The following is a 17,266-nucleotide window of genomic DNA, read 5'->3' on the forward strand; positions in this document are numbered from 1 at the left end:
TCTTCTGTTTCTGGGAGAGCACTGGAAAGTCATGTGGTATATACATGCAGGCAAAATATACACAAAAGTAGTAACATAAATTGGTGTTTGTTTGTTGTATGTGTGTGTTTTGAGACAGGGTTTCTTTTGTATAGTCCTGGTTGTCCTGGAACTTGCTCTGTAGACCACCAGACTAGACTCAAACTCAGAGATCCAACATGCCAGAATTAAAGGTGTGGATCACCAAGGCAATGTAAAATAAATGTAAAACTAGGAAGGAAGGAAAAAAAGGAAGGAAGGAAGGATAGGGAGGGAGGGAGGCAGGCAGGTAGGTAGGTAGGCAGGCAGGCAAGCAAGCAAGCCCTGGACAGAAAGCCAGCAGGCAGCAATCCCCCTGTGGTAACTGCCTCCAGGTTCCTGCTTTGAGTTCTGGCCCTGACTGCCTTCAATGATGGACTGTGATGTGGAAACAAGCAAAATGAACCCTGTCCTCCCCCAGTTGCTTTTTAGTTGCGGTATTATATCTCAGTAGTAGAAACACTAAGACAACAGAGCACAGCCTGATGTCAGCACTCTGCCCCCTGAGTTCTGGAACCACCTGTGTGCACCACCTGTTGCTTTCGTCAGGGTTTACAGACCACCACCACCACCCCCCCCGTGAAATGCAAAGGAAATTTCTGCATTGTAGAATGAACTTAACTCTGTAACTGGACTTTCACCTATTTCCAGTTGCAAATGATTTCCATTAGGCAAAACTGGAGAGAATAATACAAATTATTTGGGTGAAACTTGGTATTTCTTTTTTGTTTGTTTGTTTGGTCTCTTGAGAGAAGGTTTCTGTGTATTGCTTTGAAGCCTGTCCTGGAACTCACTTTGCAGACCAGGCTGGCCTAGAACTCACAGAGATCCACTTGCCTCTATTTGCTGAGTACTGGGATTAAAGGCATGGACCGCCACCACCCAGCTGAAACTTCAATTTCAATCATTACCCACTTGTCCCCAATCAGTCTCTCACACAGGCCTTCTCTGACATTATTTTAACAGACTGCTCTCTCACATTATTTTAAGGTAAATCCTAAATTTTGTTATAACATCTTTAAATACTTAAGCTGAGGCTACAATAATAAGTTTCATTACAATACTCTTTGTGTCATCTAAAATCCAATAGTATTCCAATGTTCTTCTCAGCTTGTTTGTTCAGACCAAATCCTCTGTTTCTGTTACTGACTTTCACGCAATGAATCTCCCAGGGTGACTTCATTTCACCCTAGTTTTATCTAGCCCAGCTTCCCAATCCACACTAACCACATCCTGCTCAACACAGCATCCTCAGGCAGCTGTGCCTACAGCCATGGGAACACCACTGTTTTACAACATCAGAAACTGTTTCCATCAACCAAAGCATCTCCACCCTGGCCTGCCTCTGGCATGAGGTGATTGTGGGGTTTGGGGGTTATAAACCCCACCCTGCTTTTCTATGGGACAAGAATTGTTTCCAACCAAAGCCTGCTTTTGACCTCCAGCAAGGGACTCTTAACCTGAGCCTCACCGAATGGCTCAACAATGAATATGCCAACTTATATGCTCAGATTGCTATCAGTATTGTGTGGCGTCTATCTGCACACAAAGATGCTTTTCAAAGATAAACTTTGTTTTTGTTATGTTTTGGTTTGGTTTTTCTAGACAGTTTCTCTGTAGCTTTGGAGCCATACCTGGAACTAGCTATGTAGACCAAGCTGGCCTCGAACTCAGAGGTCCACTTGCCTCTGTCTCCCAAGTGCTGGGATTAAAGGCATGTGCCACCAACACCCAGCCAAAGATAATCTTTGTAAAATCACATTCTATATCATGACTGACAAATGAACATTAATTAATTCAGTGTCAGGCAATAAACAACTTTGAAATATAAAAAAAATCATTCTGAAGAGAACTGTAAATAAGAATTTAATTTTCATTAGTGGGCTTTAAATTTTTATCGTGGGGAGGCAGGGAGGTGCACACACACACACACACACACACCATGTCACATGTGTTAAGGTCAGAGGACAACTTACAGAATCAGTTCTCTCCTTCCACTATGTGGGTCTTAGGGTTCCAACTCAGGTGGTCAGGACTGGCAGTCTGATACTCATCCAATAAGCCGTTTCTCAGACTAGCAAATTTGCTTTTACAAAAAGCTGTACTGGGGGCTGGAGAAACAGCTCAGCACTTAAGAGAACAGATTGTTCTTGCAGAGGACCATGGTCAGATTGCCAGCACTCACATGGCAGCTCATGACTGTAACTCCAGTCCCAGGGTGTCTGACCTCTTCTGTGGCCTCTGTGGTCACTACATGCATACGGTGCACAGGCATACATATACCCACGTACAAAAATTGGAATAAAGGTTAAAACATTTTTTAAAAGCTGTATTCACAGCCAGGTGGTGGTAGCACACTCCTTTAGTCCCAGGGTTCGGGAGGCAGAGGCAGGCAGATCTCTGTGAGTTTGAGGCCAGCCTGGTCTACAGAATGAGTTCTTGGACAGACACTGCTGCACAAAGAAACCCTGTCTCAAAAAACAAAGAATGTTGTGTACACTTGTTTTTTTTTCCTTGCCATATATGTACCAATATATCTTCAACGTCTCTCCTTCAACAAGGCTGAAAGCATTTGCTATTTGGCCTTTTACAGAAGACATTTGCTGTTCCCTATTCTAGAGGAAGTAGAATGGAAATAAGAATTTAGCCAGTGAAAAGGGAAACGTCTTTCTAAACAAAAAGGACAGACTAGGCACATGAGGATGAACCAACGGAGTTTATTAAAAAGGACAGACAAACATTGCAGGGCAGGCTCTGCAAAACACATCATTCTCTTTTTCCTTATTTGTTTTTCTGAGCCAAGCTGTAATACCAGATGCTTCCAGAAGAGGGCTCCCTTTATTTAAGTTCTAGAAATACTGGAAATTTTGAAAGAACTTTACAGTAAACATTTATATAGCTTTGATTTTATCACCAACATTTTATACTTATTGTTATCACATATCTATTCATCTATCAATAAATCATGTTTTCAATACATATCTCTTAAAATAGATCAGCATGTATTGCACTTACTAGTAATCCATATTATCTAGTTTTCTTTTTTTTCTAAATGTGAATGAGTTTTAGTTTTGCAGTGCTGGGGCCTTAGGCATGCTAGGGAACTCCAATACCATTAGACCGTGTCCCTGGGCCTTTAGTTACTTAGAAGATCAGACTTGAGCAACAGAGCTGGGAGGAGGGATCCCAGGAGGCCAACCACCAAAGCTCTGATCTCTTTGATGCCAACTTTCTTACTAAAACTTAATTTTTTTTTTTTTTGGTTTTGGTTTTTCGAGACAGGGTTTCTCTGTATTGCTTTGGAGCCTGTCCTAGAACTAGCTCTGTAGACCAGGCTGGCCTCAAACTCACAGAGATCCGCCTGCCTCTACCTCTCAAGTGCTAGGACTAAAGGCATGCACCACCAACGCCCAGCACTAAAACCTAAATTTAAAAAATGAAAAAAAAAATTAAAAAATGAACCAGGCATGGTGGTGAAAGACTTTAATCCCAGCACTAAGGAGGCAGAAACGGGCAGATCTCTGTGAGTTCCAGGACAGCCAGGACTATGTAAAGAGTCCTTGCAACAAACAAACAAACAAACACATAAGAAAATGTTTTACTGACAGATATGAGATCAATCATGGAACCTTTTGTAGTTTTAAAAAAGGGGGGATGGGTGCTTGGTTTGGTGGTGCATACCTTTGATCCCAGCATTTAGGAGGCAGAGGCAGGTGGATCCCTGTAAGTTGAAGGCTATTCTGATCCATGGAGCCCAGGACACACAGAGAGACCCTGTCTCAAAATAAAATAAATAATAAAAGAAAAGGGGCCTGAAAAGATGGCTCCGCAGCTGAGAGCATTGATGGACATGGGTTCTTCTGATGGACATGGGTTGGATTCCCACATGGTGGCTCCAACTATCTGAAACACCAAGTCAGCGTCCTCTTCGGGCCTTCATTGGCATTGCAGGGACATGGTACACAGACACACATGCAGGCAATACACTCTTACACATAAAATAAATACATCTCAAAACTTTCTCTAAGAATTAGATATAGGACAACCAAGAAAATCTCAGCTGGGTCTTATTGCTATGTCTCATGGTCAAGAGACTGTTCCTGCCACACAGGATACACATGTACACTGAGGAAGGGTGTGCATGTTCACTCATTGCTGCCATCCCCATTCCTGTGGGCATTTCCAGGCGAACAGGGGAGGGGAAATCCATAAAAGGGAGGTCCCGTCTTCCATGACAGGAGGGAAGTGTTACTGTCCTCATGAATATGCCAGTAACCTCATAAATATTCATAAAACTGTCTTTACATCTTCCAAGGCAAAGCTGGCTGGGCTGAAAACTCCCCCACACCCCCTCCTCTATTGTCCTCAGCACCAATCTGTCTTTGGAGTGCTTGCTTTGCAAGGTTAAATAGACTGTTTAACCTGGGTCTCCCGACAGGATTCTTAGTTCCAGAAGAGAACTAAGAGACCCCTTATAACACAGAAGTAAAATTTATATACAGTGCAACGAACAAATTGTAAGGAACATTTCCAAAGTTTAAACAAACTGCATTTAATCCAAATCAACCCAAATATAGAATGTTACCATTAACAGACAAAGTGTGCTCCTTACCAATCCCACTTCCAAGTAACAGTAACCACTGTTCTTATACTCCACCACAATAGGCTAATTTTTTTTTTTTTTTAACATGGGAAGAATGAAGTTTTATTGGGGAAGGGGAGTTGGGGAGGGAAGGGAGAGAGAAGAGAGGGAAGGACGGAGAGAGGGAGAGGGAGAGAGGGAGGGAGGGAGAGAGACAGAGAGAGAGAGAGAGACAGACAGACAGACAGAACTCCATCTGCCATTGGCGGAAAAGACAATAGGCTAATTTTGATGGGTGCAGAATGAGATAATACCCACTCTTGGCCAATCAGTTCTTCACACATCCCTCTACCTGTAAACCTCTCAAGTTATTTTAAGGTAAATCCTAGACTCCATGATATATCAACTTTTGTTGTTTGTGGTTTTCTGAGACAGGGTTTCTCTGTGTAAGAGCCCTGGTTTTCTGGAACTCTCTTTGTAGACCAGACTGAATTCGAACTCCCAGAGATGCGCCTGCCTCCGCCTCCAGAGTGCTGGGACTAAAGGCGTGCATCACCAATGCCCGGCTTTGTAGCTTTTGATACAGGGTCTCACTGTGTAGCCCGGGCACTCTCTTGCTATGCAGACCGGACTGCGGGGCGGGGGCGGGGTAGGGAGCTGGGATTAAAAACCTTGAGCCACCTTGCCTGGGTCAAAGCACATTACTTGTAAAAAAAAATTTTTTTCCCTGAAGTTGAAGATTTAACTCAGGGTTTCGCGCACCACTCGCGCTATCTCTGGGCCATCCTGTCAGCTACTACGATTTAATTTTGTTTCTGAGGTGAAGGCATAAGGTGACCTTCAGGTTTTACTTGAGAGATACTCGTCTGCAGTCTTGGTTAGAAGAGAGGAAAGACACGTGGGACACCCTTTTTTGTCCATGGTCCCTGCAAAAGGCTGGCTCTAGACTTTAGAACACGTGCCTGCGGGAAACGGAATGACCCAGAACCGAAGCCAGGCCCGTCTTCTTGACCGCCACCTCCTGGGGTCTGCAGAACCTTTGCAGGGCAGGGTCTTGTCAATAATTTTGGAAGGAAGCTGTTGCTAGGAAACCGAGAACCGACTCCCGGAAGTGACATCATCACAGGGCGCCGGTCAAGGACGGGAATTTAGGGAGGAGATTCTCGCCGCGGCCCTATAAGGTGTTTTCCCATGATTCCTTCTTTCTCTTCGCCATCTTCCCTCGGGCCGGGCGGCAGCAGTCACCATGAAGTAAGCGGCTCTCCGTGTCCCATCCGCCTCCATCCTGCGGCAGAGCACCCGGGGATGGCTTTTCCTTGCAGCGCACAGCCTAACGGGCTTTGGGTTTCCCTTACAGGGTCGAGCTGTGCAGTTTCAGCGGGTACAAGATCTACCCGGGACACGGGCGGCGCTACGCCAGGACCGACGGGAAGGTAAAAGGCCGGAAGGCCGGGCCGCTGGCCTGTGAAGAGCCGGGGCCCGCGTGTGCGGTGGGCAGCCTGGGAGCATGCAGATGGAGTGTGGGCCAGGCGGCCCCGGGAAAGGGAAATCTCCAGGACTAAGTCTGGCAGGGCTAAGGCAGATTTTCTCGAAATGTAATGCCATCCGACCCTTAGGAACGAGTGCAGATTCGCCTGCTCTTGAGAAAGGATGAAATGTGGAGGGAGAGCTTGATGCTGCCCGGTTACCTGCCACTTGGGTCACAGAGCTGAGACGAAGAAACTAGAACGAAATTGTATGAGGAGTTTTTCGATCTCGGCCTCATACTCTGTATGAAAGGAGAGACTAATTTGTGATCTGTTAACCCCAGGTTTTCCAGTTTCTTAATGCAAAATGCGAGTCCGCATTCCTTTCCAAAAGGAATCCTCGGCAGATAAACTGGACTGTCCTCTACAGAAGAAAACACAAGAAGGGACAATCGGTAAGTGGAATACAGCTTGCTAGCCTTTTAAAATTGAGGTCACAGAACTGGCGTCGCCTGTATAGTACAGACTCAGGGCTGTGTGTTGAAGTTTGAAAGGATCCCCTCCGTAGGTTTCGTTTGGGTTGTCGAGACACTTGTGTGTGGTGTTGCAATGGGTAGAGGTGTGCTGGTAGAACTACAGCTTAGGTAGTCAGGAGGCTTGTCATGTTTGGGTCTTACTAGTGTCTAGCTATGTGTTACAGTAAGTAAATAGTAGCAGATGTGTTGTGGACATGGTGGCTCACTCTTGGAACTCCAGTGTTTGGGAGGTGGGAGCAAGAGGATCAATAAATAGTTCAAGGTTAGTGGAAATAAGGATTCATTTCTAATTTCAATCAATAGATCTGTTTGGATGCCCCAGTGGCGATCTGATAGGTGTTGGTGAGGATGTAGTCATACTGCTAAACTAAGACGATGCAGCTGCTGTGGCAAACCTTTCCTTTAACTCAAAATGTTAATTCAGTTAGTTGTTTGAGACAGGGTTTTTCTGTAGACCTGACTTTCCTATAACTAAACTGACAAAGTGCTAAAAATTTTAGAAAGTTTAATATCTGGCAGTTCTAAGTATGAAAGCATCAAAATTAATAAATTTTGGTTCTGAGCTCTTGAAAGGAGAATTGACTTTGAGGACAGTCAAGGCTACAAAGTAAAATCCCATCTCCAAAAAAGGAGATCGTGGATTCTATAGGTTGAGTGTTTGAAACTAGAAAGTTTTCTATTTGGGACTTTTGTTTTATTAGGGTTCTCTGTGTAGCTTTGGAGCCTGTCCTGGAACTCTTAGACCAGACTGGCCTCTAACTCAGATTCACCTGCCTATGCCTCCCAAGTGCTGAGATTAAAAGTATCCAATGCCAACACCCAGTCTATTTGGGTTTATTTTGATTCAGACTTTTCTGAGACAGGGTTTTTCTGTTTCCCCAACTATCTTGGAACGATGCCTCCCAAATACCGGAATCAAAGGCATTTGTCACCACTGCTGGCTTGCTTTGGGATTCTTAAAAATAGTTGCGTGTCCAAAGATACTTCAGTGATGAAAAGCAGTGTTGCTAGACCTGTATTTTGTCAGCAAACACAGTCATGAACTCAGCAGTGCAATTTTTCCATTTGTGGTGGTTGCTTCATATCTCACCATGGAGGGACCACAAGTTTTTGGTTTGGGATATTTAGCCTTTTAAAGGGTGAAAGACGGCCAGCATTGCAGAAATGCTAAAATAGCCTGAAGAAATAGACTAGACCAGTGCTCCTCGGCCTTCCTAATGCTGTGACCCTTTAATGCAGATCCTGGTGACCACCAACCATAAAAAATTGTCAGTTTTACTTTATAGGTTTTGCTACTTTTATGAATTGTAAATCTGTTTTCTCATGGTCTTAGGTAGGCTGGGCAAAAGGATAATCCCGTGGTTTCGATTCTATGAGGGTCCTAGATTTAGGCAGGTTGGTAGACTGAAATGTAAGGAGAGGGAAATTGAGAATTTACTATTTTAAGAAGGATTTGGGGTGAGAAATTCTGGGTTTCTACTTTGCAAAAAAAAAAAAAATTTTTTTTTTTTTTTTTGAGACAGGGTTTCCCTGTGAAGTCCAGGCCGGTCTGAGACTCAGATTAAAGACCTGTGTCACTAATACCAGTCTACATTGTGAGATCTTGTTTCCCACAGTAACTGTAGTATAGGCTTCCAGTATAGAATCCACAGCAAATGGGTTTCTGATAGATTTTAGTATTCTCTTCCTATGCCCTTTTCATAAGTAGATTTAAGTCTGCAAAAATAGTCTTGCTAAAATCATGGTTTTTTGGTGTCGTCCCTCCCCCCCCCCCCCACAGGGTTTCTTTGTATATCCTTGGCTGTCCAGGATGGCCTTGCACTCACAGAGAGCAGCCTGCCTCTGCCTCCGAGGTGTTGCAATTAAAGGGGTGTGTCACCACTGCCAGGCTGTTTAAATCGTTGTTATAACAGCTGTTAGATTTATTTTTATGTGTGATGTTTGCCTGGATGGCTGTGTGTGCTTGGTGTCTTCAGAAGTGAGAGAACATCTGGCCCCTGCTACCAGAGCAGCCAGTCTTACTGATGATAAGCCATCTCTACCCTCAAAGTCATTTTTAAGTACCAACTCCTGAAGTGAACAATTCTTACTGAAAATTCAAGGCTTTTTGTCTTTTTCAGTAGCAAAGGGGGTCATGATTTGTAATACAAGGTTAAAATAATTCCTAACCTGGGAAGCAGTTATTTCATGTAATTGGCATGAGTTAACTTGGTTATTAAATTTAAGAGCCCTTTGACCCCAAGGGGCCAGGCATAATGGTACACACCTAATTCCAACACTGGTTTGTGGCAGTAGTACACAGAAATCTGTCTCAGCACACACACATACACACTGGAAGAAAAAAAGCCATTTGAATTTCCACTTCCAAAGTCATTGAGTAAGGTTGATCAGTCATAATCTTTGCCTTGTAGGAAGAAATTCAGAAGAAAAGAACTCGCCGAGCAGTCAAATTCCAGCGTGCCATCACGGGTGCATCCCTTGCTGATATCATGGCCAAGAGGAATCAGAAACCTGAAGTCAGGAAAGCCCAGCGAGAGCAGGCTATCCGGTAAGGCAGTGCTCTACCATGAACATGGGAGCTACTGTGGTGACTAGATGGCTTTTCTGGTATGGGAACCTAATCTCATGAGACTGTCAGTTGTTAGAAGCACATTGCAGTTATATGCTTTAAATAATTTGTTAACTCAGTAATCATAGTACAGTTTCATATGTTAAAGTGACCTTTTGGATCTCTTACGGCTAATTTGCTAAGCTGCCCTAGTGAAACCCCTCTGGCCTTTGGTTTATGGTCTTCCTGCCACAGCCCTCAAGGGTTATGTAACTAGGTTTGTCCCATTGAGACTGGCTCTGTATTTTGATTTTATTTACAAATATGGGGAAGGAGTATATATGTATATGTGTATGTTCTGCTTGTCCAAAACTCTAGCCCTTTACCATAAGTTGTGTTCTTAAAGAGTAAAGTCTTTGGCTTAATTAATGTTGCTTATGACCCCACAGGGCTGCCAAGGAAGCAAAAAAGGCTAAGCAGGCATCCAAGAAAACAGCAATGGCTGCTGCCAAGGTAATTGGGTTCTTAGGTTTCTTAACAATAAGAAATTTTATCTTTAATACAAGGACTAGTAAATTTCAGGTGTGGGTTTCTACTGGAAATGGTTATAGCTAATTTCCAGGTAGTTATATCTCAAAGTTTCTAGTGAGTCTTTTGAGATGTGCCACTATAATAAAACAAGTCTGGCTTAGAACTATGAAAAAGACTTCTCAATTGAAGGATAGGCAGTCCTGCTGCCTAGCTAGCATTAGGGCATGGTCCCTTGTGCACAGCTAGGCTTTTGAGTTTTTTAGGCTTTGTTTGAAGTAATTTTACACTGTTTATCAGTACAGTGAGTTTACACATAATTTTCAATTGGTTGAAAGATTTAAGGCCAGAAAAGTTAAGTTTTTCGTTCTTGAGTGGGCAGATGGTTGCGCCTGTAAAGGCATTTGCTACCAACCCTAATTTAGCCATGGGGACAGACAAGATGAAAGAACCAATACTGTGAGTTGTACTCTGACTTTAACATGTGTCATGTAAGAACCTGCTCCCTCAAGTGTAATAAAAAATCATTCTGGGTCAACAGGATGGCTCAGTACGTAAAGGCACTTGTTGCAGAGCCCGGTGACCTGAGTTTGATCTTTAAGTACCCTATGTAGTAGAGCTAATTCCCACAAGTTGCCTACATGCTTGCTGTGGTGTGCCCCACCCAAGATATTCTTAAGTGGCTGTGTATAGTACGTAGTGTGACTCTAGTCCTAGTGGAGACAGGAAGAGTTCAAAGCCAGCCAGAATGTCCTTCAGAACTATCCCATTTTTACTAACAAATTCAGGGTCCCACACTTCGTAGTTAACTTACTGTCCAATCTGTGATAGTGTCTATTATATATGGTGGAAATGAACTTTAATCATAGGTTACTTTGAAGTTGGTAATAATGCAGTTAAATTAAGTCAGTGAACTTTTTTTTTTACAGGCCCCTACAAAAGCAGCACCTAAACAAAAGATTGTGAAGCCTGTGAAGGTCTCCGCTCCCCGAGTTGGTGGAAAACGCTAACTTGGTAGATTGGAGTTTCAAATAAAGATCTAACTGCTAGATGTTGTTTTGATATTTGATTTTTTTTTTCCCACAAAAAGTGTTGTATTTGGGGAGGGAATGATACAGCCACCGACTGTATGTTTAGCTTGCCTGAGTTCCTATATTCAATACCTATCTAAAAATGTTCCATTTCTTATTGGCCATAGTCTCACATTTTAAATCTTAATCCCAGTACTTAGGAGGCAGAGGCAGGCAAATCTCATAAATTCAAGGCCAGCCTGGTCAACACAGCTAGTTCCAGGATAGCCTCCAAAGCAATACAGAGAAACTTGTCTTGGGGGGGGGGCGGGGGAAGTCATGCAAAATGATACTGTTGTGAACTATGAGGTTTTTAACGCCTTTGAAGGCTGTTCTGGATCTCTGTTCTGTAGACCAGGCTGGCTTCTGTTTGCTTTGTTTCTAAAAGACAGCACTTCTCTGTAGCTTTGTAGAATCCTGCTGGGGTTAAAGTCCTCAACACTGCCCAGCTGGGTTTACCTTCTTTTGATTAGTACCTCAGCTATCCTTGGCTATAAGGAGTTTAAAACCACTAATTTGTTCTTCCACGGTGATATTCACTGAAAACCACTGTATAGTTTTTAAGATTGAAAACAGCAGGAACTTCAAGATTGTCTTGCCCCTTTAGTGTCAAGATTGTATGTAGGAGTGCGCCAATACACTGGGCTGTTTTTGTGGTTGAGTCTAGTCATTCTGGCTGTCCTGGATGGAATTCCCAGAGATTAACCTACCTCATCGGTACTGGGATTAAAGTCCAGTGGTACCATAACCTGATATTTTTTGAGAAAGGTAAGATGTCTACTCCAGTGTTTGTTAAAAAGTGTTAGCATTAAATGCTCATGCCACCAGGTCAGTGTTGCTTACTTTGGTATGTTGCACTTGTTTCCTGAACTAGAGAATAAGAAAGCCATACCAGGTTTTAAATTTTCACAAGTTCAAAGTCACCTTAGCTATGTAATGAATTTGAGTTGGTAAAAGTGAAGCAAGCGTTCAAGAATCTGAGGTAGGATCGGTAAGGTTTGAGCCCAGCCAAGTAACATGATGTTTCTCCCAACTAGCCATTGATTTGCATAAAAAATGGTCTAACACATGGAATGCAGATTTTTTTTTTTTGCTAGGACATAATTGAACAAGGCAATCAAACTGACTTCCCTGAGGAAGAAATTTCAATCTCACAATTTTTGTTACCTCCAAATGGTTACCAGGTGAGGGCTTTTCTGAAAGTAAATTAATTGGGTCTTAGATTTGCTACCTCATTTTCCCAGTATTCTCAAGATTTATTAAAAAATCTTGCTAAGGTTTTTAAGGTAGATTAGAGTCGCAAGGCCACACCCTCTACAGACCAAATTCCTCGAAGGAGTTTGCATACCTGCATCACGATATGGGCCTGGGAATGATGCTCTCTTCATTTCCACTATAGCAGGAGAAACCCTAAACACCTCCTTTGCTCCTCACCTGAGATCCGATAAAGGTGTAAACCCCTCATAGGTCAGTATCCTCCAGGCCGAAAAAATGAGTTGGGAAGCCTGGAACCTTCCAATTCAGCAAAGCGCAGCAAGTGTCTAGGCATTCCAAGAGCACAGCAGACTACGACCAGGAAGGGTAATCCAGGTTGCCTCTTCATGTTAATTTATTCATTTAAATAATCTGGAACTGCATAGTCATCACCATGGTAATGACTCGAGGAATACCCTTATGCTTTTGGTTGTGAGCCTAGCCTTTAACGGCTGAGCCATCTTTCCATTCCGATTCTAGAAAAATCTTACGACTCGTTGGGTAGTTTGGAGATACTTTTAAAAGGATAAATTCGTTAACATTGAGACACTTCACGCTTGATAATACTGCGACTACCTTTGGCCCAGAGCCATTCCAGTGGCAAACGATTGCTACAGTTTCAAAATTGACGGAATCAAGTATACCGAGTCTCGGAGTAGACAAAAAACGGTCTCCTCCCTTCTGGGTAAGGGTCTCAGTCTGGGCAACAAACACCCAACAGCTCAAACACGTGGCTTCTCAGCGAGCGTGGGAAAAGGAAGGAAAAAAAAAAAAAAAAAACCCTGCCAGGACTTAAGATGTCTGCGGAAGACTCTTGTATCTGCCAGAAAGAGCGTACCCTCTTCCAAAATGTCCTCCCGCAGAGTTGACGTCACTCCGCCGGCTGCTCTCAGACCCAGAAATCCAGAGCGCTCCAATCAGGCCCTAGGCCACGCCTTGCACGTGCGTCACTTCCGGTGGTGCAGCAGCCATTTTGTCAGTCGGCAGCGGATCCCGCGCGCTGCAGCAGTGCAGTTCCCCCTGGTTACCAAGCCGTCGGTTCTTCCTCGGCGCTGCGGGCGCCCTCGAAGAGCGCCCACCCGAGGCGTAGGCGTTCCTCCGGAACAGTGTCGCCGCTGCGGTTGCATCTCTACGGAGCCAGCGCGCTGTCTGCCTTTCCCTGCCGCTGACAGGCGCCCTGAGGGCGCTGCCTTCAGCGATGTCAAGCGAGGAAAGCTATCGGGCCATCCTGCGCTATCTGACGAACGAACGTGAGCCTTATGCACCGGGCACCGAGGGCAATGTCAAGCGTAAAATCCGCAAGGCTGCCGCCTGCTACGTTGTGCGCGGCGGGACTTTGTACTACCAGCGGCGGCAGCGGCACCGCAAGACCTTCGCGGAGCTGGAAGTCGTGCTGCAGCCGGAGCGGCGCCAGGGCCTCATAGAGGCGGCACACCTGGGCCCTGGAGGCACCCACCACACCCGGCATCAGACCTGGCACGACCTGTCCAAGACCTACTGGTGGCGAGGTGAGAGCTCCGGCCCGGGCGGCGGGCTTGCGGGCCGCGGCCCGCCACCGGGCCTGCGTGCGCACTCGCGAGCCCGAGGTCTCGGACGCCAGGCCCCCTGGCCGGCTGGCGTTCGGCTGCGCAGCGGCCGCGGGACCGAGGCGAGCGGGTAGGGGACGCGAAAGCAGCCGCACTTCCCCACAGGAAGGAGGCCCGGGTGGCTGGGGGCGGACCCTCGCCCGGGGTGTGGCTTAGGGGGCTTCCCCCGGGGCAGGGCCAGCCGAGGGAGGGTGTGGCGCGGCCACTCTGGGCCCGCCTCCTCAGGCCCCTGGGGAGGAGTGGGAGGTCCCGAGGCAGAGGCCCAGACCCTCTCCGCAGCCCGGATGGCCCGTCTAATCCCCGGCCTGCTGTCCTCAGTGATTGCCGCTCGGGTTTTGGCCTGGGAATCTCTGGATCCCCTTGCCCGGATTTCTCTGGTTCTGAAACTGCGACATAAAAAAAAGGAATGAGGCAGTTAGAGGATTAGGTAGCCGTAAAGACTGTTAGATGGGGGAAGGGACAAGACACACCATCATAAGAGATTTTATTAGGAAGAATTATGCCACTTTGGACATTTGGTTTTTTTTTTTTTTTTTCTGAGTATAATAATCTCCATGGTTTACCAATCACGATGATATCGGATCCTGTTTCCTAATATTCGCGTGTGCGTGTGTGTGTTTTGAGACAGGGTTTCTCTGTGTAACAGCCTTAGCTATCCTGGATCTCACTCTGTAGACCATGCTGGCCTTGAACTCATAGAACTCTCCGGGTACACTGCCGGGACTAAAGGTGTGTTAACACACCCGGCCTATTTTAATGCTCTTTTGATTTTGCCAAAACGGCCCCAGGGACTGAGATATGAGACACTATGTATGTTGAGAAACGATAAGAGTTACAGTGATTCACTGACTATTTAACTACTTGAGGAAAAATTTCACTGTTACCTAGGCTGGCCTTGAATGCCTCAGTAGCTGTGATTACAAACCTGTGCCACCAGAGCCCCCCCCCCCACAAAAAAAAAAAAAAAAAAAAAAAACAGACCTGATTTAAGTGATTATTTTGGGGCCAGAAAATAATACCCCTAATGCTTCTTGATACCCTGGGAAACTCATAATGGGAGAAAACCTTGTTTTTCTTTTTAATTTTAAAAATGGTTTTATGTATATGAATATTTTCACTTTATATATGCATGTGCATGACGTGTGTGCCAGTTGCCTACAGAGGTCAGGGGAGGGCATTGGATTTCCTAGAACTGGAGTTACAGAAGGTTGTGAGCCAACATGTGGGTGCTGAGAATTGAACTGGAGTCTTTGGTAAGAACAGCAAGTATTCTTAATCAAAGAGCTATCTCTCCAGTCCCCACTCCCTCCTTTTTTTGAGGTGTCTTCACTGTAACATGCTGGCTGGCTTGGAACTCTATTGTGTATCATATCCTAAAACTCACAGAGCTCCTCTTGCCTCTGCTACTTAGGAGACTGCTGGGATTAAAGGTATCCTTGACTTTTTAACATCTTTCCCTGAAATTTATACAAAATTTCTATATATTGACTGCTCAATTAAGACTAATAGTTTATTGGATTTTATTAGGAAGAATTATGCCATTCTTAGCATAGCTTTGGAGAAATTGATATATGAATCGTGATGACTTCACCTGGGAGTAAAGCAATTTTGGCTTATAGTGTTAGGTTATATATTTTTAAGCTTTTTTAGATTTCTGTTTATCAATCTTTTGCCTGTATTCGTGTGTGTACACTACATGAATACCGAGTTGGATTCCCTGTAACTGGGGTTATAGATGGTTGGGAGTCACCATATGATGGGTCCAGGGAATCAAGCTCTGGTCCTCTCAAGAGAGAACAAGTACCTTAACTACTGAGCCATCTTTACAGTCCCTCTAATTTTTGTTTGCTTTGTTTTTCCTAGAAGGTTTCTCTGTGTAGCCCCTGGCTGCCCTGGAATTTTCTGAAGAACAGGTTGGCATTGGATTCACAGAGATCTGCCTGCCTCTACTGCCCAAGTACTGGGATTACAGGCGTGCACCACAACCACCTGGCCAAATTAATAAATTTTTTGTTATTGTTGTTTTGTTTTGTTTTGTTTTGTTTCGTTTTTTTTCAGATAAATGTTTTAAATGTGTGTGTATACATGCAGGCCACAAGGAGATCAGACTTTTGTACCTGTTGCTCAGGATGAGCAGCAAGGGCCTTAGAGAATTCCCTTGTGCATAACAAACAGTCCAGAGTTATTTTATTCCCATGCATTTATTTTATTCTCATTTAATTTTTTTAAAGATTATTTTATGTGTTTGGGTGTTTTTGGTTGTATGTTTGTGTGCCCACTAGTACCCACAGAGGTAAAAAATGTATTAGATCTCTTGGAACTGGAGTACTGGATGATTGTGAGCTACCAGGGGGTACTGGGAATCATTGGTCCTCTGCAAGAACAAGTGCTCTGAACTGCTAGCCATCTTTCCAGCCTTTAATCCCAGCATTTGGGAGGCAGAAGTAGGCAGATCTTTAAGTTTGATGCTATCTTGGTCTACAGAGAGAGTTCCAGGACAGCCAGGGCTACACAGAGAACCCTGTCTCTAAAAACAAACAAATATAAAGGGAAAAAAAAAACCTGAATTAAGCCAGCAATCCCATTGTTACAGAGGCAGAGGTCAGAGGATCACTGCAAAGTGGAGGCCAGCCTGATCTACATACTTAGTGCCAGAACAACATAGGGAGGACTGGTCTTAATTCTATCCCCCAAGAAATGTGAATTAAGTTTCCAAGGAGATAGAGTAATGAAGAGTAAAGCTAGTCATAGATGCATTTTGTTCAGTTTTGGTTTGGGCAGATAATTGCTAAAGGTTAGATATGTTAAAACATGTTAGACAATTCTAAAGGTAACAAATTCCACCACTTGAGAGGCAGAGGTAGCCTGGTCTATATTATAGTGAGTTTGAGGCTAGCCAGAGTTAATCCAGTGAGAGCCTGTCTAGACTATCAGTGTCTTACTTTACTAATTTCATGTGCTACTTAGCTCTGCTGTATGAATTTTGATTTTCCCCCCTTTGGTGAAATCTGTTAATAAAACCTTTCTATGCATGCAACAGGAATCAAAATTCCTAGTCAGGTGAAAACTGGTAAACATCAGATACTTTACAATGCACTACAAAGCTGTGATGTTTGATAGATTGGGTGCCAGGCAGTGGTGGTGCACGCCTTTAATCCCCCAACACTCAAGAGGCAGAGGCAGGTGGATCTTTGTGAGTTCTGAGACCAGCCTCATCTACCATAGCAAGTTCCAGGACAGCCTCCAAAGCCACAAAGAAACCCTATCTCAAAAAAAAAAAAAAACCAAAAACAAAAACAAACAAACAAAAAAACACGGGTATTTTCAATTCACAATGAGGTTATGGGGGTTATAATCCCATCATAAATTGAAGCATTTATATTACTAGGGTTCAAAAACCCTGACCAGGCATAGTGGTGCACACTTTAAATCCCATCATTTGGGAAGCAAAGGCAGATGGATCTCTGAGTTCCAGGCCAGCTTGATCTACATAGTAAGTTCCAGGATAGCCAGACCCTGTCTCAAAAACTGACAAAAACCCTGTTCTAGAGCAAGAAACTGTTGATACTGTCTTGTTAGATAAGTATATACATCATACCTGAATGAAGTGCTTAGGAATAGTTTTGTTTGTTGGTTTGA

At 44.2% G+C, this 17,266-nt stretch overlaps 2 protein-coding genes across 3 annotated transcripts in view; both read left to right on the forward strand.

Annotated features, from left to right (window-relative positions):
• The first annotated feature begins 5,754 nt into the window (after window positions 1–5,754).
• Window positions 5,755–10,762, forward strand: Rpl24 (ribosomal protein L24). The gene is made up of 6 exons (XM_051191682.1): window positions 5,755–5,890; window positions 5,997–6,072; window positions 6,450–6,560; window positions 9,053–9,189; window positions 9,639–9,702; window positions 10,647–10,762. The coding sequence occupies exons 1-6, from the start codon at window positions 5,886–5,888 to the stop codon at window positions 10,725–10,727; spliced, it is 474 nt and encodes a 157-aa protein (XP_051047639.1). The 5' UTR covers window positions 5,755–5,885; the 3' UTR covers window positions 10,728–10,762.
• A 2,243-nt stretch (window positions 10,763–13,005) lies between these two features.
• The window catches only part of Zbtb11 (zinc finger and BTB domain containing 11), a 28,676-nt gene continuing 24,415 nt past the window's right edge, over window positions 13,006–17,266 (forward strand). For both annotated transcript variants that reach the window (XM_051191683.1, XM_051191684.1), the window contains exon 1: window positions 13,006–13,549. In XM_051191683.1, coding sequence (XP_051047640.1) covers window positions 13,240–13,549 — 310 coding nt within the window. In that variant the 5' untranslated portion in view covers window positions 13,006–13,239. The remainder of the gene's footprint in view (window positions 13,550–17,266) is intronic.

The sequence above is a fragment of the Phodopus roborovskii genome, unplaced genomic scaffold, assembly GCF_943737965.1.
Source record: "Phodopus roborovskii unplaced genomic scaffold, PHOROB, whole genome shotgun sequence".
In the NCBI taxonomy this organism is placed as follows: Eukaryota; Metazoa; Chordata; class Mammalia; order Rodentia; family Cricetidae; genus Phodopus; species Phodopus roborovskii.

Bases quoted from the DNA above. Each gene is read 5' to 3' on its own strand.
- Rpl24 (XM_051191682.1), top strand. The intron at 6,561-9,052 runs GTAAGTGGAATA...TTTGCCTTGTAG, and splicing joins AACACAAGAAGGGACAATCG to GAAGAAATTCAGAAGAAAAG. The intron at 9,190-9,638 runs GTAAGGCAGTGC...ATGACCCCACAG, and splicing joins CAGCGAGAGCAGGCTATCCG to GGCTGCCAAGGAAGCAAAAA.